Source organism: Camelus bactrianus, chromosome 6 (genome assembly GCF_048773025.1).
Source record: "Camelus bactrianus isolate YW-2024 breed Bactrian camel chromosome 6, ASM4877302v1, whole genome shotgun sequence".
Taxonomy (NCBI): Eukaryota; Metazoa; Chordata; class Mammalia; order Artiodactyla; family Camelidae; genus Camelus; species Camelus bactrianus.
The window spans coordinates 79,379,099-79,404,295 of NC_133544.1; the positions used below are offsets into that span (position 1 = coordinate 79,379,099).

General features: G+C 39.9%; 1 protein-coding gene across 7 annotated transcripts in view; it reads right to left on the bottom strand.

The window, feature by feature from the left end:
- The window catches only part of ATP8B4 (ATPase phospholipid transporting 8B4 (putative)), a 211,004-nt gene that overhangs the window by 144,057 nt on the left and 41,750 nt on the right, over nt 1-25,197 (bottom strand). For 4 of the 7 annotated variants that reach the window (XM_074366090.1, XM_074366091.1, XM_045524253.2 and 1 more), the window contains 3 exons: nt 10,079-10,192; nt 6,605-6,703; nt 3,952-4,013 (listed from right to left, as the gene is read on the bottom strand). In XM_074366090.1, the coding sequence (XP_074222191.1) occupies nt 3,952-4,013; nt 6,605-6,703; nt 10,079-10,192 (275 nt within the window). Of the gene's footprint in view, nt 1-3,951; nt 4,014-6,604; nt 6,704-10,078; nt 10,193-16,019; nt 16,141-25,197 lie in introns of those variants that run through there. The other 3 variants (XM_074366093.1, XM_074366094.1, XM_074366092.1) reach the window with 2 other exon arrangements.

Sequence of the window (25,197 nt, forward strand, 5' to 3'; positions counted from 1 at the left end):
CACGGTGTAGCCCAGGTTGAGGCACCCCAGATTGGATGGCCTCTGCAGGAAATTTTAGACTCCCTCTCACAGCCCCTCACCTACCCATGCCGGGATGTCAGCAGGACCTGAGGAACCCTCCCGAGAAACACTGAGTAGCCACTGGTATGGATCCCACAGGTGCAGTCAGCAGACGGTACCTCATAGCGTGGGGGAGAGTACGTGCGTCCTCTACAGCAGGCACAGTCATCTCTACAACGTGGAATCAGCCCCCCCTACTCAGCTTTAAAACTAAAGTCACCAAATGGTTTCATCAAAGGCTAATTCGACACCTACCTTTTAAGCACTTTCACGTATTATAAAAGACTGTGAACACAGAAGCTTGGTCCTGATTTGAAAGGAACATGAGTAACAAAACCAAAAATGTGAAATTGAAAAGGAAGGCTATAAAGGGTTTTGTTTCTGTAATTATTCTGTGGCTTAGGTTTACAACGTTCATTAGCTTGTACAATGCTAAGAACATGGGTGACTAATGCTCCAGGCACTAAAAGGGAGGCTGTATGTATTTAGATAAACTGCCCATACATATTATATAATTACATTTATACTTCTATAATTGTATAAAAGCGCTTCAAATGCAAAATAAATAGAGAAGATATGATCAGACCACAAAGTCTACATTTACACATCATGTCCCGAGTGAGGAGAAGCCTCATTTAGGCGTTCACTCACCATGAAACCCTGGACAAGTCACCCCCTTTCTAGGCCTTAATCTCTCCATCTCTAAAATGAAGCGCCATTACCCTTGAGCTTTTATGAGTGTTAAGTGCAGACACACTGGAGCCCACACATGGAAGCTGCTCAATAAATATGGGTTGCAGCTGCCTACCTTCCTCATTTCTGTGTGCAGGAGAGAGAGCTGAAGCCCAGAAGGAAAATGAATTGCCCAAAGTCACAACGATCACTTTCACAGACCCATGTTTCCTGACTCGTGCTGTCATTGCACCCCTTCCCCTCAAATCTCCTCCCCAAGGCTGGCCATGCCTCCCCTCCCTCCAGGACAAGCCAATAATAGCTCCCACCCTAGCATGAACCTCAAGTCCAAGACCCCTACCAGAAGCACATAGGAAAGCCACAAGTACCTGGTAGTGCCCAGCCCGGTGCGACACCCACCATCAGCAACCCCTGGACTCCTCTGAACCAGGAGGAGTTTTTACTTTATCTCTGGATCCTAACCCATGGGTGCCTAGGCTAGACCCAAAAGCACTCTAATATTTTCCATGAACATTGTCATGGGGTTAAGTATACATTAACTGCTGTCTTAGATCAAGTCCCCTAAAAGCAGATCCTGAGATGAGGATTCATATGCAGGTGGTTCATCAGGCAAGTACTTCCGGGAGAAACTGGTAAGGAAGATGAGAAGCAACACGTGGAAGGGGAAGAAGTCATGCATGGGATGACTGCAGGCAAAATCCCATCCTCAGCCTGATCTGGACAGGCACTTGGGGTGCAAACTGCACCACAGAGCTTGTCCAACTTGGGGCAGAGATGCTGTTCTTTCTTACTGCCGTACCACTCAGTCACTGGCTCCAGCAGCCCAAGGGCAGTGCTATGAAGAAAGTAGCAAGAGCAAATTCTTGGAAACAATGCAGACAGGAGCTGGGGGTGGACACAGGAAGACAGCAGTGGTCTGGGAAGATCCCTCACAGCATCCTCTACACACACCAGCTCCAAAGGAGGACTCAAAGCTCCCTGAGCTGTCTCAGATCTGAGCCCATTTGATTTCTCCAACTTCTCAAAATCCAAAAAAGTGAAAAGCCAGTCTCCATAGTCCGAGTGCATTCTGCAAAGACCACAACATCAGCTGCTGCAATTGGCTAGTGATGGGACTCAGCAAAATTTTACAGGTGAAGATCCCCCGGTAGCTTGCCCTCTCAGCAAGAATGCTTGTTATTGCTCGATTTAAAACTTCACTCAACACTGTGCTAGGCTCAAGGAACACAGATGTCATCAAGAGAGGTGCCCTAGAGAAGCTCATGGTAGTGGGTAATCTTACAAATCCTGCTTGATTTCTAACCAAATTCCAAAGAATACTCCATTCTCAGTGAAACGTGCTTTCTCCCTTCAACTTTACTGGATCAGCAGCAATTCTCAAAACATCAAACCATAGCAAATTACAAAGAGATGCTAACTCAAAAGGAATTCACAAGATATTGAATATAGTTTTCTCAATTCCTTTTGAGGCAGCACAACATTGTAAACTGACTATGCTTCAATTAAAAAAATAAAATAAATAATTTTTTTAAAAAGGAATTTACAAAAAGCCAAATGAAACCACAAGAAAGTAAGACCAGTGCTACTTCTGATAATAAGGACAGTGACAGCCAGCATGTATGGGAGACATACAATTCTCAAGTTTCTGAATATCTAAGCTACTGGATTACTCCCCTGGCCTCCAGGTGGAGGGAGGCCTCAATATCTATCACTGCCCAAATACTGCCACAAAATTTAACTGGTAATTTGAGACATTGAAAGATATACTCAAGCTGTTAGTTCAAATTCATTATGTAATTGTACATATTTTTTACATACTTCATATGAGATGATACTTCAAAGTAATGAGACTGATTACCAAGTGTTCCTTGGGGACTTAGATAGTATTAATGTCAGATCTAATACGCAGTCAGCACTGCAAGACTTGAGAAAATCAAGATAGGCAACAGTCCAGCTCAAAGGCACATACATTAGCTCACAGAGTCACCCTTGCCTCCTAAGAACTTGCTCAAGGCCACGGAATTATTCAGGGTCAGGACTAAACTCAAGTCTCTCTGAGTGCAAAACTCATGCTTTTAAACACCATGTTACAGGGCAGCAATTCAAAACCTGCTGACATTGGAAATGAACCACATGGTTCCAGGCATCTTTATGGCTTATCCATGTCACACTAGGATCACACTTTCAGAGGCTCCGTTTCCACAACTGTGGTTTTAGATTAACATCATCTTTCTTCACTGTGCGCTTAACAACACTTTCTAAAATAATCCCATAAAGGAAAGGAAAACTGACGGTTAATAATCAGTCAGTATTTTAGTCAGGGAAGGAGATTCATTCCTTAATCCTACCAGTTACTGTCTAGGCTACCTAGCCCCTCTTGATATCCACTTCTTGGAATTTTCCATCTCACATGATTAATTTGTTTTATGATATTCCCTTTAAAAACTCTATTCTTCACAGTATCCAAATGCTTCAAAATCATCAGCAGATGTGACTGACTGCTAGTTTGAAGTACACTGTTACAAATTTACTTTGCCATATGTTGTTATTAGAAAAAAAAGGAACAAAGAAAGAATAAGAAACAATGGAATGAAGGTTTGAAATTTACCTTTTCACGACATTTTCTGGAGGTTTTTCTTGTGTTCTTTGTGTGTCAATACACGTTTTAAAGATTTTAAGATTCAAGAACCATTCCCAAAAACACTTCTTAATTGATGGATGAATTTAGCAGCAATTAAAAATCTGTTAGGGTGGATAATCCATTCTAAATTCAACTATCAAGTGAATGCAAAATTCTTCTACTCACTTGATACAGTAACGTATCAAAGGCTCTCTAGCAATATTCCCCAGAAATTACCAAAATAAATGATTCAAATACTTATGAAACATCTACTACACGCAAGGCATCACATCTGTGCCAGTTCTAAACGGTATTAGATCTAGAAATGAAAAGCAGCAATAATATGTCTGTGTTGCTCGGAAGAAACCCCAAAGGGATTTGAAGTAGAAGGCAAGTGGGTAGCACAAGCGTCTGCTGAACGTGAAAAGGGGCCATGAAGATGAAAAGAACTGACATTACCATTTTTATTAAAGGGGGAAAGAAACACATCTTTAACTAAAAGAGAAAGCCACCAACTGTCAAGGTTTGTCGTGTGGTCCTAGAAATCTTAAAAATAACACAAAGAATCTATTTCTTACTTGCTGTCCATGAGCACTTCGGATTGCCGGTTATTCACTTGATTATCACTCTTGTGGCGAAACTGAAAATCAAAGTGTTTGTGAAAAAAAAACATATTAAATCATACTTTGTGAGCACAAAGAGTGACACTGAAAGTATATTGAGTTCGTCTGTCTAGACAATATCACCATCAGTCCAAAATGAGCACAGCTTACGCTTACCCTGGACCCAGTTCCATGTGTTCTAAATCTGAGTCAAGACTCTTCTCACTAAACCTCATTCTGGATGTCACCAATGGAGCAAGTCTAGTCCCACGCTTTTCCAATTCCCACACATTTTCAGTTGCTCTGGAAAGATGATATGCCCTTTACTCTGCATCATAGTTCCAGAGAAAACCATACATTAATTTTGATGTCTTCAGTAAGGAATGGGGACTTCCAATTCTTTCACATATGTGCTCAATACTTCACTGGAACATCATTCATTCTGTTTTACGGGCTTCTTTGAAGTCAGGACATTACTTGTAAAGACATGTATTTTCATTCTCCAGAAATTCTAATTGTTAACAGTGATCTTATGAAATACTGAGCATTTCAAAACAAAAATCAAAATACAATACTGAATCACATTTGGTGTGGATTTATGTTTTTATGCCCAAGTGATCCTATTTCTTATTTTATAGTCCAGTAATGTAAATATCTTACATTGCTTAAAAAACTCTACATATTATCAGCGCTCTACTAAACTCAGCAATTAGCAGCCGTTCAGATAAGACTTTCTACATCCACTGTCAAGATCAGACAGTAACAGGCTCAAGGAGAGATAAGGTGTTATTTCAACCATTCAGCCTAAAAGCACAGGTGAACAGGGTGAAGTATCAAGAGATACGCAATTTTGACGTCACACATTATAATCATCAGGATTATTAATTTTTCCTTTAAAAAAACTCATAATGTTGTATCAGTATCATAATATATAAATTGCTTCAACCACCCCTTCCCTTTTTCAAATCCCTCCCAAACCCATCCCAATCTTCCTATTATGCTGTGCTCAGTGCCTACAATTATACTGATTGCCAGTATAAGTTAATGAATAGTAATAGAAAAAAAAAGATACTTAGCATTTGTTAATGTGAAAAGAGTTTATAACATTGGTAGAGGAATAAATTAAGTCAGCCCATTACTGGCACACAAACTTCCCTCCACCAATTGAACAACAGGAATGGAAACATTATTTTGCCTGAAGCTATAATTTGACAGGGGTGGACATTCTCTGTTTGCTCCTCCATATCTCCACCCTAGCCTCCTCCACTCTGCCCTGGGCCAGGGGAAGCTGGCCTATTTAATTCTCATCCTTTCAACTGCTGATTGGGTTTGGCCAATGGATGGTACTGACAGAAAATCACAGGCCCAGAGGAGAGTGAAATGGGCTGTACATTCCCTGGCTTCTTCTGAGCTGGGTCCACAGTGGTTGCTTCCTCTAGGGACAGCCCTCGACTACAGCTCCAGGTCTGGTCACTGCTCCCTCCCTGCGTCCCTTCAGACCTAGATGTAGTATTGCCACCTATGTTGCTACCCAATGTGCTCTTCCTCACTCACGCCCTCGTAAACAGTCCCTTCATTATTAATCTTTCTCCAATCTTCCCCCATTCCAAGGTGACACCTACTTCTAGCCAAGACCCTGACTGCTAAAGATATTTGGTTGTTAAATCAGCACATGTTATCACAAAAACAAACATATATTCAAGCTTTAACTGCAGTAGAGACAAAAGGAGACTTAATATTGAGTAACATCTCTATGTAACCTGAAAATGGTCCCCTAAACTGACTAGCTGGCATCACAGGAAAGAACTGAGCAGTTCACCACCTGAAAGCTATGTGGCCCAGTCTCTAGGCATCAGGATGGGACCAGACTCTCAATTCTGCTCAGACTTCGCCAAGGGGTCTTGGCACTGGAACCGATGGAGTCTGGAAGGACCGGAAATGGTCATCGCAGGCATGAGTTCAGAGGAGATATAAACCTGCCAGGCATTGGCATACAGGTAGCTATTAAGGTTAGGGCACATGCAATCACCTAGGGTGAGAATATAACCTGTCTGCATTTAGAATGTTTGGTTTGCCCAAGACTGTGCTTTAAATCTTTGAATTTGAATAACCCCCTCTGGATTATGGAGACTTCAAAACTCTCCATTGTCTTCTACCTTAGTTATGTACATTAGCTGTCCAACTTTGAAGTGATTTGACTTTGTAATTCCTGGCATAATGAGCAGAAGATGTGAGAATGCCTAACATCTACCAATTCCCAAAACTTAGAAGACTTGAGATACAGGATAAATAATACTTCACTGGGTGGAAGCAAGTTTCTGTACCAGTTCTGGACTTACCACTAATGGTTGCATGACCATTAGCAAATCATTCGTTCCTTATAGGCTTTAGTTTCCTCATGTGTAAAATGAGGGAGTGAGTCTAGTTACTGAAGCCCCCCTGCTGTTATCATAAACACAGTCTGGTTCTGTGACACCTATATTAATTATTAAACAAGTAGTAAAAGAGTTTCATATGGTATTGACCAAAAGAGAGCCATTCAAAAATTTCTAATGGATCTCTGTTTCCTACTTCTGAGAGGTCACGACTGAAATCGAGACCTCAGGAATGCTCAAAAGCAAATACTTACATAATCATCTGTGGCATCTTTGACAGCTGTCATAGTGACCACCAGGACCAAAGGCACAATGGTGGTAAACCAGGTCAAGGAGGAAATTTCTGGAATCAGCTGAAACAAACATTTCAAGCAGTTTAGGGCTTTTAAATTTAGTAAAGATATCTTTCAAATTTTGTCATTTTATTTTATAAGACTTGACAGAAACTAAAGGGATAATATTCAGTTATCTGTATAAATATAGAACAACATTCAATAACTTAAGTGTTTGCACTCAGGTATAAGACACATGAAATAGACACACTGGTGAACCAATTTTCAAACTACCTGGCAAAAAAACTGAATTTTTACAGCAAGTTTTGAAGTAAGCTTCTTGAAACCTTTCACAGATGACAATCTTTGCCCAGGATGATAAACATCACCTGTCTTTTCTCAGCATCTCATCTCAGCTTTTCATACTTTTACTAACTCCTCACCAATTCCCAAAGAGAGATTCTCTGAGCACCCACCTTGTACCAGACACTGTGACAAATACTTTTCATATATCCTTTGATCGTGAGAAAAGTTTGAGTTAGATTCTGTATCAGAGTTGTTTTGCACAAACCCAGAGGGTTTGTATTCCACGTAAAGAGCACTCCTCGTGCACAGCACATGAAACACTGCAAATGGCAGCATGGAGTCAGGGAATGCCATGTCCCTGGGTGTCACTTTCCCATTTTGTAAATAACTATCTGAGAAGCCAAGAACATACACTGCTAAAACTAAAACTTAGGTTTATTTGACTCCAAAGCTTGGACCTGTACCACTAAACCACCCACCTAAGAGAGACATGGTGACAGCTGACATGATTCTCTTACAAAGGTAGTTTTCAAATGGGGTTCACTTGGAACTACTTCAGGGCCCTCAGGCAAGAAAGGATGGGGTGGAGATGGTTAGTGTATGGAGACCAGGCCCCATCAAAACAACTCTAAAGGAAATCAATTTTATATAATAGCTTCCACATGAATTTTTTTTTAAAAACTCAAAAGCCTTGAAATACCAACAAAAAACATTGTGCTGCGTGGCAGAAAAGCTGGATTCTAACCTGAGGTCCATCATAACTCATGGTAAAAGCTTCACACCTCACTTAACCTCTTTAGGTCTCATTTCTTCATTAATGAAAGAAAGGAAATTGTGCTAAACTATCCCAAAGGTCCCTTCCAGATATGGTACTCTGTAAACAAGAGTCTTTTGGCCACAAATAAGAACCCATTAGAGAAATGAGTTCAAAATTCTAGACTGGTATAAAGGTTTATATGAAGAAACCAAAAGCAAATTCATGGGGGGAATAAAACAATCTTGGATTCTAAAGTCTCTTCATATGGTAAAGTCTATTACCATATGACCCAGTAATCCCACTCCTGGGCATATATCCAGAAGGAACCCTACTTCAAAGAGACACCTGCACCCCAATGTTCATAGCAGCACTATTTACAATAGCCAAGACATGGAAACAGCCTAAATGTCCATCAACAGATGACTGGATAAAGAAGATGTGGTATGTTTATACAATGGAATACTATTCAGCCATAAAAAATGACAACATAATGCTATTTGCAGCAACATAGATGTCCCTGGAGAATGTCATTCTAAGTGAAGTAAACCAGAAAGAGAAAGAAAAATACCACATGAGATTCCTCATATGTAGAATCTTAAAAAAAAAAACATAAGTACAAAACAGAAACAGACTCATAGACATAGAATACAAACTTGCAGTTGCCAAGGGGGCGGGGGGTGGGAAGGGACAGACTGGGATTTCAAAATGTACGACAGATAAACAAGATCATACTGTATAGCACAGGGAAATATATACAAGATCTTGTGGTAGCTCACAGTGAAAAAAAATGTGGCAATGAATACATGTATGTTCATGTGTAACTGAAAAATTGGGCTCTACACTGGAATTTGACACAACATTATAAAATGATTACAACTCAATAAAAAATGTTAAAATATAATAATAAAGTCTCTTCAATAAATTTTAAGGTATACACCCACTGCTTTTCTTCTTTCTTGTTCAGCATCCAATTCTTCTCAACTCTACCTTTTTCTTTAGGAACTACTCCACCCCTCTACTTTGAGTACATGTAATTTTTTTTTAACTGAAGTATAGTTGATTTACAATGTTGTGTTAGTTTCTGGTGTACAGCATAGTGATTCTGTTAAACATATATATTCTTTTTTATTATAGGTTATTACAAGTTATTGAATATAGTACATGTAATTTTGGTGGACTGATTCCACCCCAGCTCCTCAATTTTGGCATGTGATCTAAGTCAAGGCAATCATTGTTTCAAATTCTTGAGCCACAGTTATTGGTTAGGACGGGAATGTAACTCAGTATGGCCCAGTAAGAGCCAATCCCCAATGTTTGCTGGAGAAACAGAAAAAATGATTCCTTTATTCCCACCCTCCCTGCCCCTCTGCCCCTCTCCCCCTCTCTCCTGCTCCATCTTTCCCTGCATCCCTTTCATGTTGGAGTTGAAGTTTGGAGAATAAAAGTCTAAAGTTTTCAAGGTTCACCAACTAGAGAGGGCCTGCCTGAGAGTAAACATGGAGGAAACAGAAGTCATGTCCTGTTGAAACAGTTTGCCCATGAACTGTCATACATAAAATACATTAAGTGAATGTAGATTTCTACTTACAACCAAAGGATTCTTAATACAAATCATTATTCAATTAAATAAAAAATAGTACTCAAGCCATAATCTAGACTGTACGTATCTCATCCATCTTTTTACCTCCTGTAATTAACACAGAACCCAGTACATTCTAAATCTACAAGTTTGATCTGTTTAAATTACCTGAAAATAGATACTAGGTAAATAATTGGCCAACATGAGCCATTTATATGTATGTGTATTCTTTGATTTATGCCTTTTCCTTCCCAAAATATCAGTAAAAGCTAAAATTTCATCTAAGCTCAAATTTTAGTCAAATGGGAGGAAAAAGAAAGGTTATTAACTACCAATTAACCATTCAAAACTATAAAAAATAGTGACAGTGAAATAATATATAGCATACACCATTTATTTTATATGTATGTAAAATACATCATTGTTCTGAGATGCAAATGAAATTTGCCCAATTAAGTTCCACAGACTACTAGTGAGCTAGACTCTGCCTCAACTCTGGCAACACCCATACTGTCAATGTGGTAGGGAGATAAGGAAAGAAAGGAGGCTATGCACAGTGATTATTACGCTCTGGTTTGGTTCAAATAAAGTGCAAGGCTGCATTTTCAAATGACTTTAGTGTTTAAAATGATGAATGTACTAGTTTTTACCCATTCCTAGCCCTCCCACATTTGTGAAGAGAAACAGTAATAATAACATTAAAAATCTGATAAGGCTGGCTTTCCCTAATCATGAACGTTTAGCAAAGTATTTTTTCCAATTACGTGAATAATTTTAACCAACAGATGATGTAGAAAGACAACCTACACATTACCTGCAAAATCAGAAGGAAAAGGAAATATGCATTTGCCACTCTTTGGAACTGTTCAAATAAATTAATTGGCAAGAAGGTGAGAATGTTGTACTTGGATGTGTGGATACGATTATCCTGAAAAAGAAACAGCATCACATTAGTTTGAGGTGAGGCACTGTTTGTTATCAGAATAGCTTACAAGGCTGAATGTGAGTTATGCTTGAGCAAGAAAGATAAGCCAATCATCTGAGAAATTTTAAACTCTGTGTGGCCCAAGGCCTTCATTTTTCCCCAGATGACATACTCCTGAGACTAGGTGGAATTACTGTTCAATGTTATAAAATCATCCATGACTAAACAATTGCATCAAGTGCAAAAGTCTGTCCCGACACTTTTTAACTCTTAAGACATTTATTCATTTGGCAGATATTACTTAAGAACCTACTATATGCAGACACTGAGCTCATGCTGAGGCTTGTGAGGTGAGAAGGAACTTCAGGTCCATCTTCCAAAAACATTACGCTTTAGGTAACTCTGACAAGGGACCCCTAGGTCTGTCTTTGAAAGACTTATGGTGGGAAAGTAACCACCTTGCAAGGCAGCCTGTTTCTGTTTCAGACTGGGAATTGCTAGAAAGGTCTTTAAAATGAGAGACTGTAATTTGAAAAGACACCTGCACCCCAATGTTCACAGCAGCACTGTTTACAATACCCAAGACATGAAAACAGCCTAACTGTCCATCAACAGATGACTGGATAAAGAAGCTGTGATATATATACACAATGGGATACTACTCAGCCATAAAAAAGAATCAAATAATGTCATTTGTAGCAACATGGATGGGCCTGGAGATCACCATTCTAAGTGAAGTAAGTCAGAAAGAGAAAGAAAAATACCATATGGTATCATTTATATATGGCATCTTAAAAAAAGACACAAATGAGCTTATTTACAAAATAGAAACAGACTCACAAACATAAAGAACAAAATTCTGGTTACCAGGGGGAAAGGGTGGGAAGGGATAAATTGGGAGCTCGGGATTTGCATATACTACTGTATATAAAATAGATAAATGACAAGTTTATACTGTATAACACAGGGAACTATATTCAGTATCTTATAGTAACCTATAATGAAAAGGAATATATGTATGTATATGTATAACTGAAACATTATACTGTACACCAGAAATTGACACATTACAAACTGACTATACTTCAACAAAAAATAAGTAAGTAAATATAACTAAACACTCAAATCTGCCTCCCTGTAACTTTTTGCCATATGCCAAACTCCATCCCTGGAGCCACCTATGACAAGTCTAAGCCCTTTCCATGTTGACAATCTTCTAATACTTGAAGATGACTCACAGGACTCCCTTAAGTCCTCTCCACTCTGATCCAGACATTTCTGACACCCTCAGCCTTTCTCCATGACTTCTCTCATGCACTTCTCTTCCTGGTCAGCCTCTTCCATCCATCCCAACCTCTCTGCATCTCTTTTAAAACGCGATGTCCAGAATCAAACACGTATTGCCGGGCTGGTTCAACTGGTCTATATACAGAGGAGACTAGGATGTTTTGTGTTCTGGATTTTTGAACTAACACGCCTTAAAATTTCATTAGAATTTTTTCAACTGATCTCACTTTATTCACACTGAGTTACGGTGAACTAAAATCTCTAGATCATTTCTTTATAAATCACTATTAAGTCAGGTGTCCCCTTCTTAAACATTCACAGTTGATTTTTTAATATTGATGTAAAAGACCTTTCATATATTCCTATTATACCAGCCAAATGAAAAAAATTAATCTTGAGTGTGCTCTCCCAAAGTATTAAATATTTCTTCCAGCTTTGGATCATCAAAAAATTTCAAACACATGACCTTTTTATAGTCTTCCAAAGCTACATAAAACTAATACATTAAAATAGACAGAACTAAAGACTCCCCAAAAAAATTTAATTTAAGAAATAAAACTATGGCAAACTACTAGAGACATCTACACAGATTAATGTTAATACCTTTTACAGGTGTTTATATAAAACATATTAAAAATATGTTTTATCTAACCATTTATAACTCTACCTAACTATACTCCCATGACGCTTAATTTTATCTTATCCACAAAGATAGCATGAGAAATTTGGGGTGACAGGTCTTACATTCAGAATCAACACACCCAGAGAATTTCCATCCTCTAATATTTTCAAACGAAGGTTAGTCCGTGTGACTTGTTTCAAATGAAACTGCACTGACTCTTAATAATCACTACTACCCATTTAAAGAAAATACCGCCATCTGTTAAGTGGCCACTTTTAACATCTACCAGGAATCAATGCATCCAGCCCTGTACAACAAGCTATGAGAGAGAGAGGTGTCAAGGGCAGAGTTCCCAGCTTAGTTGGTCTGATGCACGGTATTGTGCTGAAAACTGCAAGTTGACGGTGACTATTTTGCAGTGATTTCTCTACCTAAGAGCTGGGCTGGGAAGGAAGGCTGTGAGAGCTGTCGATCTCAACATGTTTTTCTAAAAAAGGGATTTGGAAAAAAGAAAAAAGAAAGAGGAAAGCGAAGGAGAAAAAGCAGTTGACCAAAAGGGTCACATATTCCCAATTCTGTTTTATATTTTCCTTCTAAGTTGAAACGAAGATAGAGGGTAAGCCTGTATCTGACTGCTAAAAGAACAGACATAGCATCTGCTGGGATATTCAAAACCACGGCAGGGATTATAAAGAAACTCTCCTACAAAACTGAATTCCACGTAGGTGAAGAGTCAGTTGTGTGGGATAAAGTGATAAGGCCAAATGAGAACTGTGACAATTTTGCTTAAATTGACGTATAGCAATGATAGTGTTTGTTCTACTGGCTCTGTTGTGACTTAGTCACATATGATGCAAATCCTCACAGCTGACCGGAACAAGGAACAAGAGCTCCCCCTTCTGGAGAATTTCTGCACCCATTTACCTTTCTTTGTTTCTCAATCCAAAGGAAAAACATTGTTTCTGTTTCCACTGAAGTACCCAAGAATACAAGCATCAGTAAGACCTTACATCAGGCATGTTAATATTCAGTCATTTCATTGAGCCAGCCTTTTGGCTTACAGTCAAACTGTAGTACAACTCATTCTATAATACAGCACAGAAGATCTTCACCACTAACTTCTTAGCACTATTTTTCCACCAAGGACTACTAGAAATATCCCAATTCAGAAGAAAGGAAGAGGAGGAAGAGAATCAGGAGGAGGAGAAGGGGGAAAGCAAAGAGAAAGGAGCAAGTCAAGGGAATCTATATAGCATCTTTAGTCCTGATAGAAGTCAAGCTGGAAGTAACGGCTTTAGTTTGTTTGTGAAGTGGACCAGTTAACTGACCCCACAATGAGGTAGGTGTAACCATACAGTCATTAAGCAATCATGGACCAGTAGGTAGGAAAGAGCCAGTCCCCAGAGAAGCATCAGAGACCACCTGCTCCCTACAAGAAGCAGGGACTATGAGGCTGGGTTACGGAAGTCAGCACAGACCAAAGCTAGAGAGAGGTTTCTTGGAATCTATACTAAGGATTTTAGTCTTTATTGCAAGGTCTTAAGTAATCCTGATGAGACTCTAATATTAAAAGATTACCCTAGCTGGGGGATAGGGGAACAAAGATGGAGATGACAGAGAAAAGATGTGAGAAGACCAATGAGGAGGTCTTTCAATACGTCCAGGTGAGAGATGATAGGTGGCTTGTACCAGGGTGGTGGCAGAGGGGGAGGCAATGACTAATAATAATAATAGCTGATATTTACTGAGCCCTTACTATGTGTACTGTTCTAAGAGCTTTACATTTTGTAGCTCATTTTATCCTCACAACATCCACATGAAATAGGTACTGTTATCCCCATTCTATAGAAGGGAAATCCAAGGTACAGAGCAATCAAATAGTTTAAACAAGACTGCACAGCTTATAAGTGGTGGGATCAGGATCAGAATCATGGCACTGCTTCCAGAGCCCATTCTGGTCACCACTGTGCTTCCCCAATTCACTACAGAGCAGATGTCTCTTCTGCTTTCAGAGCTATCAGCCCTTGCTGTCTCCTGGATTCAGTATTTCTAGCCTGCTGCCACTTCCTTACCAAGGAAAACATTGTATGTCTACCCTTTCCTCTGGAGTCAACCCCCTCAGTAGGAGCCCCAGCTATGTCTTGCCTGAGGTCTGATCACAGCTTCCTTGTTCTGCCTTTCAATCCTCCTCACAGTTCAGTGTAGGCAAGCAGCGTAGCTAACCACTCCCTTAATTCAGCTTTCCAACAGAAGCAGCAAAAGTCCTTTATATTTTCAACACTGACTACTTGCTATGGGGGGATAAATAAGCAACAAATGATTAAATTCCTCAAGATGGGCCATCAAATAAAATATTAATAAAATGAGAAGCATTGTTTTTTAATAATGAGATTTTATTGTATAATCACATTGCTTGAGAAAACAAAGCAAATATAAAGTCACAATCACTGCTAAACAAGTCAACAGGGCATCTGAGGAGTTTGCCTCATTTTGTCCACTGACAAAATGGAGCTAATACTATTTCTCATCTATACGTTTATACAACTATTGTGGAGCTAAGGCATAGACATGGAAGCACTTATGCCAAATTGAAAAAAATTATGCAAATGTAAGATTCTTGCGAGAACCCCCAAATAATCCAAATGGATTTAGGAAATCCAGTGTCCTACAGGAAGGCAAGCTGGGTATGCCGGAGCAACAGATGAACCTTCATGGCTTAATGTAGTGAGAGTTTATTTTTCGCTCATCCTGCTTGTTCAGAATGAGCCAGCAGGGAGACTGCTCATCAGAGTTACTCGCAGTGGACCAGCCACCATTTCAAACACTTCCAGTTACAGTATTAGAGGGAAAAGAGAAAGTCCCGAAGAGTCTCACCCCCACAGCTTAATGCTTCAACCCAAATGCTCACAACTCATTGACCAGAAGGGCAGAAAGCCAGAAACACTAACGGACATCTCTAATGGCTATCACAACCAGAAATGGAAACTAACTCTACTATTTGAAGAGTGAATTGTAACATACAAAAGTTACAAAAACTAAGTATCAAAAGCCAACCTCAGTGCTCACAGCCCAGTCCTGTTTTAATGCCAGGTATAACCGACATTCGGCTTATTTCCCCCTTCCCCTCTGCTAACAGTGCCCCAAACTTCTTAGTCCTGTGATCTGGATGGACTCAACTCCCGTCTATGACTCCAGGGTCAGTTTCAGATTAGCTTAAACCAACTATGTGGCCCATCTTCCTAATTACAATTTTGAATTCAGGTACTAGCTTGTGACCTATGTCATGGGATTAAGGTCTTACTAATATTCACTGTATCAATTCTGGAAATTTGCTGGAGATGTAGGCTTCATCTCTTTTACTGGATTCCAACTTGGAAGCAAGCAGCCCCAAGGGTCACTGACAGCATGTTGGGACCATGAGTGGAGGAAGCTGCCAAGCAAAAATTCTACACAGAAGCTGCAGAGCCAAGAAATGCAGAGAAAGAAACTAGACCAAGCCTCTCCTGAGGCTAGTCCTACCTCTGGATTTTTCACCTGTATGCTCTGTCAATTTACTGTACTGTCTAAGTCAATTTGACTTGATTTTTCTTTCACACCCAACCAAACAAATCCAAGGTAAGAACGTTAAAAATATATTCAAGATCAGTTTACATTTTTATATAATAGTTTATTTTTATCTCTAAATTTGTCTTAAAGAGTGAGTCACGGCAGGCTAAGGCTAAATGCATTCAGTGGTTGTCTGGGGACACTGCCTGCGTCTGTGAATCCCATGGGCCAAACCTCAGGAGCTTTCGCAATGAGTACCACGGTTTCAGTACTATCAAAAGATCTTCCCACATTTGATGAAACGTTTTTATGTTATGACAGCTATAAAAAGTAACTATCAAGATCTTGAGGGGCTAGAAAGCTTATTTTCCTTACCAGAAGAAGAGGCAGATATCGTATTGTCATAGTACAATCTGGATTCCAACAGAGAGAAATAGCCTTGACTCTTCAAGGAGAAATTATCTCTAAACCATAAAATGAAAACCAAAAAGACTGCGTCTGCAGACTACTTGCATTAAGAAGGAAGTGGCCTAAAGGCATTTGCACCATGCAGGAAATATGTAAAACGCCTATGTTTATGCAAAGATCCCAAAAGAATGCATGTATGGGGCAAATGGGCTTGGAGAGTGGGTGTCTGGCGCCTCATTGGTACCAGGCAGAACCACAACTCCTCAGCATTAGCCAAATGTTGCCCATTGAGGAGTCCAAAGCATTCAGGTTTGGGAGAAATGAAGAGGTAATAATGCTCCTCTCTGAACACTACTAAGGGAGGGTTAACCCACAAAGAGGTTTTATACAGAGAGCTGTCGATACTGGCTACAATCATCACCACCATCATCATTCTCCTGGGCTTCCTGCCATGAACCAAAATTTATGGGGAGGGAAAAAGCAGAGGGTACATTTCCCCCAGTGTTCATCCATTCATTCAACTAAGGGTCTACCATGTGTCCGGCACTATGTCATTGAGCCAGGACTACAGATGTGAATAAACAAAGTCCCTACCCTCCTAGAACAAGTCTGAGCTTTAGTTGTGGGGAGAGAGGCACAAATAAGCAGACAATGAAACTAGAAACTGATGGCACAGTTTAAGTAAGTGATCAGTGCCATGAAAAAAAAAAAGCAAAACAGTGATCAATAGAGCAAAAGCACCTTGCCTGACAAGACTCCCTTGAGAAGCCTGCTTGTTTGAATTTGCGGGTTAATGCAACCTCAAGATTACCCTGTCTGATGAGACCGTGGGGGCATCTGCCCCCAAGGGATGCCCAAAATAGTCCTTCAGGCTATCAGGAAAAAAATAAGAACTTTCATGTATATTTTAACAAAAAAAATGTTAAAGTTAAGTTTACCAATGTTTAATGCACACTGTCTTTTTATGTGTATATATATATGCATACACATATATACATATATTCATATACACACATACATTTACAGAAATACATATATATAAAGTAGATAGAAATACATTGGGAAGATTTTCTTTTTACAAATAGGGAACATTCTCAAAAACTTTGAAGACTGCCAGACTAAACATTGTTATGGTCAAAGGAAATAAGTATGACCTGTGTGTCACCAAGACTTGGACCCAGAGTGGAGAATGTCCGACTTTGTGTGTAATGGTGTCTGTGTCACAGCTAACACATATAGTCTCCTTGCATACGTCGAGCACTGTGCTGAGCACATACACATATCACCTCTGGTCATCTTCAGAAAATTCTAGTGAGCTGTTACCATTTCAGCACCATTTTACGGACAAGGAAACTGAGGCTTAGAGCAGTTGCTACAGTTGCCCATAAAAGCTATGTTTTGTAGAGTCATGGCTTCTCCCAAATGGTACATGTTTCCTGGGAAATGAGTCAGAAACAAGGAGTCCCTAGACTCCCTCTTGATCGATGAACTCACTGATCTTTATAGAACATTCTTCCTCTGATGAAGAGAGACCCCCTGAACTGGAGCTCCGCGGAGGGTGCACACTAATTCAGTGAGCTGCAGTAGTGGCTCTCAGTCCTTCCAACCTAGGGAGAGCATCACAGGGCTTGTCTAGGGAGCTTAATTTCCCATCCAGATGTCAGAAACACAGACAGTGGCTCAGCAAGCTTTCAGAAAGGTCTCAGTCTCCCCCACAAAGCAAATTTGCCTGATAGTGTCATAAACCTTCTTGTTTTCCATTCTCAAGCCTTGGTTTAGTGTTCCAGCATCTGCAAGACTGTTCTAGAGCTAGTAAGCAGCCTATGAATAGTATTTTATCTACAAAGAAGTAATATTGGACAATTATCAGGGGAACAAATTAAATCTCCCCCTGAGATTAATTTAATCACACTAATCTTTTTTTCTCCAGGGTGTTTAGATGCATACAACATATCAAGACTTTTAAATTATTCCAGATAAAATGTTAATGTTTCTTTTGTGACACGTGAAAAAAAGAACTAAAAATATTCTTAAAATGATTCTTAAAAAAAAGAACTAAAAATATTCTTAAAATATTCTTAAAATGAAAAAAAGAACTAAAAATATTCTTAAAATGATAGAGAGACAGGAATCAAATAAATGCCTTCTCCAGAGAAATGATGTAAAACAAAAGGCAGGCATAGAAAAGAAAAAAGATAAGAAATCAAAGGTTGCGTTTGGGTGGGACTTTCACAGGGCATTCCTAATGACTAGTCTCCTATCTCTGCTTTGCCAGAGCTCTCCTTGAAGATCTGCCTTCTGCCGGGAAGCAGGCCCTCAGCTTTGGCTCACTGGCCCATGTCAGTCTAAGGCTTTAAGAGGCTTTGGACAACCAGAGTGGGCATTTCTTTGAGTTGATGTGGGGGTGGCTTGCTGAACTACAAAGGCACCTTTGGATAACTTAGTGCACACAAACTGTTTCGTTTATTAGAACGAAAAATTAGACCATGTTGTGCAGTCTGGGAATGAGGCCAAATTTCAGGCAAGACCTCAGCATTTATGAGAATAACAAAAGCACAGTGGAAAAGTCCAGTTAATGAGGAAAGGCACCCATAAAGAATTTCCCAAAGGGCCGAGGGGTTATAATAACACACCACAAATAATCCAATCCTTCCTAGGACTCTACCTCTTACTCTAGGGTTCTATACAAGTAATACCAGCTCTGGGTAACTATGCAATTTTCTCCCGAGCCCCTGGGGATCAGATGATACGTGTGTGTAGCTATGAGTTCCCACCCTCTGCAGGATGCTGGGGCAACTGGGATGCCCCTGGTCAACTCGTGGAGGTGTCCTACAACATTCCTAGGCTTTCCTGGTCTCTGGCCCATCCTCACTCAGGGTTAGGGGATAAATCTAAATTTAGACAAACCCACACTACCTGGCTTTGTGATTTCTGTTTGTTGAGTGGTTTTTATTTGACATGAATGGTGCTGAGAGGGAAGAATAGATGACAGGTTGGGAAAGACTGGAGGAAAACTTTCTACATTGAGTGGGGAAAGAGAGGACATATTCTGTCATTAAAACATAGTAACAATAATTTATAAGTAAAGGGAAGTGTTGATCTTTTATTTTTTGTGGTCACATCACACACAAAGGCTTTAATGAATTTTCATCAAATTTGCAAGTTTTGCTTAGGATGGTCCGAGTTAAAATAAGACTAGCCTAAATTTGCTTCAAGGAACTGGCAGTGGGGTTCCATAATAACACACATAAAAGTAGGCAGCTGTCTGCTGTAGGAGCTGACAAGGAGACTCAGTAAGAAGCTCAAATGAGTGCTGAGCAGAGCAAGAGTTGCCAGGACATGACCAGGGAAGATGCACAGTGGTTTCAAATGGGAGTCTCCAATCAAAACTCCCTGGGACAGATACATTAAGTTGCTGAACTGATTTGCAACTGAGCTGCTTCTCGCAGGAGCAATTCCAAGCACGAGGCCCAGGGCAAGTTACAGTGGCATTTATTTATTTAGTAGTAAAGGATCCACCCGCGCATCACTGGGGAGGCCAGCCAGGAACTGTACAACGGGGTACAAAGCTGCTTTGGAACAAAGCTGCTTTGGAATAAAGCAGAGCAGACCCTTTCCTGTTTCCTGAATAAATGAATGGACAAATGAATGAGGGGCTCCTAGATGCAGTGCCCGCACCTTCTCCACCATCTCATCCCACCTCCACCAAATTTCTCTTCCCCAGTGAATTCCCCTTCCACATTCCTCCTCCTGATGCACTCCACCTGGGGTAAGGGTTCAGAAATCAAGTTTACCCACACCCCTATGCAAGTGTGCTGGTTTGGGAAGGAAGAAGTCAAAGGGGTTGGTGGTTTTGGCAGAGTAGAATCAGGCAGCATTTCATGAGAGTGGAAGACTGTGTTCTGTGTCCCTCCTACTGCCACTTCCAGTGGCACCAGAAACAGGACAAGGGACTTGAAGAGGGTAGAGGCGGCAAAACCTAAGAATCTGACTACGGCATGCACCCTGAAGGCTTTTTGGGGAACAGGTTTTCCCAGAGTGGTTCTTGTTTATATTTAAACAACAAAGGCTATCAATCCCATTTCAGATACTCTCTTCCCATAATAATTCTTTCCAGTGAGATGATTTGCTTACACACTCAGTAAGGAAAGTCACATCCAGAAAGCCTGAAAACACTAGCATAGGCCCCGCACCCCTGAGGCTTCTAGGAAAATTTCTGGTTCTAGACCTTAAGAAAAGCCCCCAGTGGACTGTGGCTTAGCTCCCTGAAGGCAGGTATGAACGAATCTCGCCCTCCTCTACGTACCCACCCCTGCGCCCGGCGCACAGCAATTCCTCGATAATTCTTGTTCCGAGTAATGTAATTTGTAATAATGCTTTTAAATGTTTAATAATGGTTGTGGTGGTTAAATAAATGCATGAATAAATGGACAAATAAGAAGCTGACTGTTGCAATGATTCAGAGAATCCCTCTACCAAAAAATGTGCACATCTATTAGGCTGGCACCAGGCTAGGCACGGGGTAGGGGTGGAGGGGGGACAGATGCAGCATATAATGTCAAACACTGTCGTCCATCCTCTGTTACAGCTCAAGTACCCAAGAGAAGATAACATGAATTTCTAACATTTCAATGTGAGGAAAGACCTTGGAAACAGGAAAGACCTTGGAAACAGGAAAGCACCAGGCAACTAGGCAGACGTGGGACGTGAGACTTGGGGAAGGAAGCCTGAAAGCAGGCGGTGCAGCAGAGTTGGACGCCCATACCTGGTTCGGCTGAAAGCATTTCACTTCCCATTGGCGTGTAGCTGAGGAAGGGGCTTATCACAGCCTACAGTGCTAACAGCCTCTACTCCACGAATTCAAACTGCACTCTGCATTTGAGACTAAGCCACACATTTCCCTGAAAATGCCATTAAAATATGCCAAGGTTCTGTTGCAAAACCGCAACATAAAATACTTTGAACATGTGCCTTCTTACTCATGACAGACACACAACTATTTTGACAGGAACTATTGTAAAGAAGGAGGAGGAGACAGGGAACAAGAAAGGCAGGGAGGAAGGCAGACATGCCATGAAGAAAGGAATTACATATGGAAGATAAATCAAACCTCAAATATCAGATGCAAAGATTAAGAAGAAAGAGCCTCCTTGCAAACCTTGGTTCAGGAAAGCTGAGAGAGCTGCTTGAAGACATTTTCCCCCTAAAATCTAAGTCATATTCACCATAAAGAAAGAACAATCCAGTCAGTGAGAACTTGGGGAAGTGCTAACTGTTCCGGGGATAACTGAGTATTAGGAAAAAGGGACGGCTTGGAGTCCCAACTCTGAAAGGTGACTCCACACTTTACCAACTAAGTCACCTTGGAAAAAAATCTTAGTCCCTCTAGTCCTCAGTTTCCCCATCTGTAAAATGTGGGTAATAATATTTACCATGCAGAGCTGGGAAGATCAGATCAGATAATGCATATAAAGCACTAGCACTGTACTTGTTAATTAAATACTCTTTTCCCTCCTCACCTCTTTGCTTTTGGCAAAATCTTCCAGGCACCCCTAACTGAAATAAGAATAGAGGATCTGTCTAGTGCTTCTGAAACTCAAATATGTAAACTAATCATGTGGGGTTTTGTTCAAATGCAGATTCTGACTCAGTAGTTTTTGTGATGTGGCCTGAGAGTCTGCATTTCTAACAAGCTCTAGGGGAGAACGTGATCTGATCAGAGGTCTGTGGATCACACTTCAAGAAGCTAAGTATGAAATAGCCGCTTAGAGTTTTGATAAACACAAATTTTCGCGATATAAGAAAGGGTGCAAGGATTTTTTTTTCAAAAGCCTGTGTAAACACTTTAGTTAAATTAGTAAAAATCCAAAAAAGTCCCATGTGTCCACTACAGATTATGAACTTTGAGAGATACTTGATTTCACTAGTAGACCATGGGGCTGAGTCAACATCAGAGCTGAAACACTGAAATGCCCTACACCAGGGGCTTAGACTATAAAAAGAAACTGTCCTTTTGCCTCAGCTGAAGACATTTTTCTAGCTTTCACTTTCCACACCTAGAAAAATACATTGGATAACCACAAAAATCAGAGATTCTTCACACATCTGTAATTTAAGCTCTGGAAAATAAAAAGATCAGTTCAAGCATTAAGTTGGAAAACAAAAGACCATGGAAGTAATTGCACAGGTATCTGGAGGCAAGGGGAGCATAGCGGGATTAAGGGAAGGAATGAGGGGCCAGGAGAACCCTTTTCTCAAAAGAAGAAAATACGAAATGCCAAATTCTGATCATTTACACAAGAAACAGCATATTGGCCCTGAATGGTTTCAGGAATTTATTTACAATTATGTGCTCATAAAGCACAAATTCAGAAATTATTCCTAATGTCAAAATATTTTAAGTATTTATTTTTAATGATCACATATATGAAACTCACATTTGAATTAAACAAAAAAATTCAACTGCTTTTCATACTCAAAACATTCAATTCCAGAATATCCCAGAACTTTTGAACGAGCACATCGTTTTCTTCAGTCAGTTTAGGTTTAGATGGCTTTGAAGGTGACTGGTACTTGGCTTTTTGAGTAGCCAGTGGTTCCTCAAATTCAGACAGGGATTCAAAGTGCAATGCAAACTGACAGGCTTTCAAATCAAGTTAGACCATTTTTATACTGTTATCAATGCAGCATGGTATTTTACCATTCTTTCATATTTTTTTTTCAAAAGACATTTATTACCAATATGAACAAAGTATAAAAAAGAATTCACCTCTTCTTAAAAAATTACACTCCTCGCCCAGATATAGTGAAAATGTTCATTATAAATCTAACACCATTCATTTTTATACTTAATACTTCGATGTCTGACACTGTTATTTCATTTCTGCATATAAAATAACCTCAAAACCTCAAGGGGATAGCAAATTCCTGAGGGGCTAAGACCTTACCTTAAACTTTTTTAAGTCTCTAAAGCATTTAAGAAAGTGATAACCACTAATTACTCAATACAAGGCTGATAAACCCAGTTTTTTAAATGCAAAATAATACATGGTGGGGGGAAGCAATTCCATTTATCAGAACAACATGAGCTCATATAATTGTTGGTAATTCACAACACAAATAAGTAATTTCTAGTACGTAACTTCGAGAAGTACATTTGCCAAAGACAGCCTATAGCATAAATATTAAATTTTCACATTTTTTAGCATGTTTTTATGCAGTTTGTTCATTTTTCCATATCAGAGAGCAAGGGAGAAGAAAAAAATCAAACATTCCTTTAGCTTATTTTTTCACCTAGAAAAGGCTGAACAATGCTTTCTCTGCAGAACATTATGAAGTTCAGCCCATTTGAGCTTCTAACCTCAAAAATGTCTTGCTTAGAACAATGGCGTTTTTGCAGCATTTGGCCTACAAGAGTGTTTAAAATATTGCAGGATGGGACTACGTGGTCTGCAAGAATCATAGAAACATGACTTGGAGAGAAGCTTCAAAGTTCAATTATTCATCCCTTCCTTCTGCTTCCATATAGATGTCATCTAAACCAGCAGTATCATAGATTTAATATTTTTAAAAGGCTTTCTGCTTCTTAATATAGACAGCAATAATATACCATAATTAAACAAAAACTGGCTTGGCAGGCAGGACAGATCATTACAGAGATTGTAAACCAGTTATGGACACAAAATACAATGATTAATGGCCCAATGGCTACCCATTGGGAGGTATCTAGACATAAGGCATGTGGCTCTGTCCTCAACTCTGTTGTGCTCAATCTTTTAATTAATAACTTATATCAGTGATTCTTAACCTGGTTGTTCATTAGAATCACATGGGGAGATTTATTTTTTAAAGACCAATGCCTGGACTCCACCCCCAGAGCCTCTGATTCGATTGGCCCACTGAATTAGCTATCAGTGGAGATGCAGAAGACATGCTCAGGAAGTCCACATGTGACACAGAAGTGAAAGGGATAGTTTAATGACAGAGTAAGTGCCTGTTCTATGACAGGCAAGAATCAGAGATAAATGCGGCACAGTCCTGGTTATTAACAATTAAAATGAGATTCACAGGAGTCAACAATCACCAAAAAGCTAGTGCAATATTAACTGTATGAATAATTCTTCTACTCCAAAATGAATATATGTATGTATATGCATGACTGGGACACTGTGCTGTACACCAGAAACTGACACATTGTAACTGACTGTACTTCAATTTTAAAAATAAAATTAAAAAAATAAAATAACTTTCCACTCCAAGCTGGTCACGGAACTTGCAGAATACTGCTTGAGTCTGGAGCAACCCACTTTGAGAAACGACAGCAGAGCTGGCGCTCTTTAAAAAGAACAGGGACTGGAGATGACTGTTCTGGAGACTAGTCTGCTCAGCTGAACCAAGTATTAGAAGGGATGTCACGTGAGACAGGAGACACGTTTACTCTACTTTGGCCTCAGAAGGAAGCTAACCCAATGACAATAAAGCAAGAGAAGATCGATTTGGTTCAACTGATGGAAAAACTGTCTAATAATCAAAACTATGCAAAGACAGAAAAGGCCCCTTTCAGCAGTGGTGAGTTTCCCTCCTCTAGAGGGGTCTGAGCATGCACTGGATATGTCATCAGTGAAAATTCCAGAGAGAAGTGGATGGAAACGCTTTAAAGGATAACTCTACACTGAGATTCCATGATGAACTTAAGCTAACTTCCTTACTGTACCAGTCAGGTTTTCCCATATGTATAAAACAACCCATCTTCCCTGCACTTTTGGACTACTGGTGAAGAATGATGTCACCACCTGCAACTTACCTGGACTGCACCAGGACAGCAATAGCTATAATAATGTGACCTTGACTCACAGCAAACTTTACAACCAAGGGGTGCACATGAAACCCAGAACACACAACTAGGGCTGCTAGAGATGTCAAGACCAGGGTACCAGCAGGTAGAGATTTTGATTACCAATCTAAATATAAGAATCTGCAGTTCTCTACTTAATTCTTCAAAAAATAGTCTCTCACATTCAAGTCAGAACACTCTTACAAAGATATACAAACACATTCTTACAACTACAACCTTTCCTATATGCACATAATCATGCAACACACAAACATGTCTATACACACACACACACACATACATATATGGCCC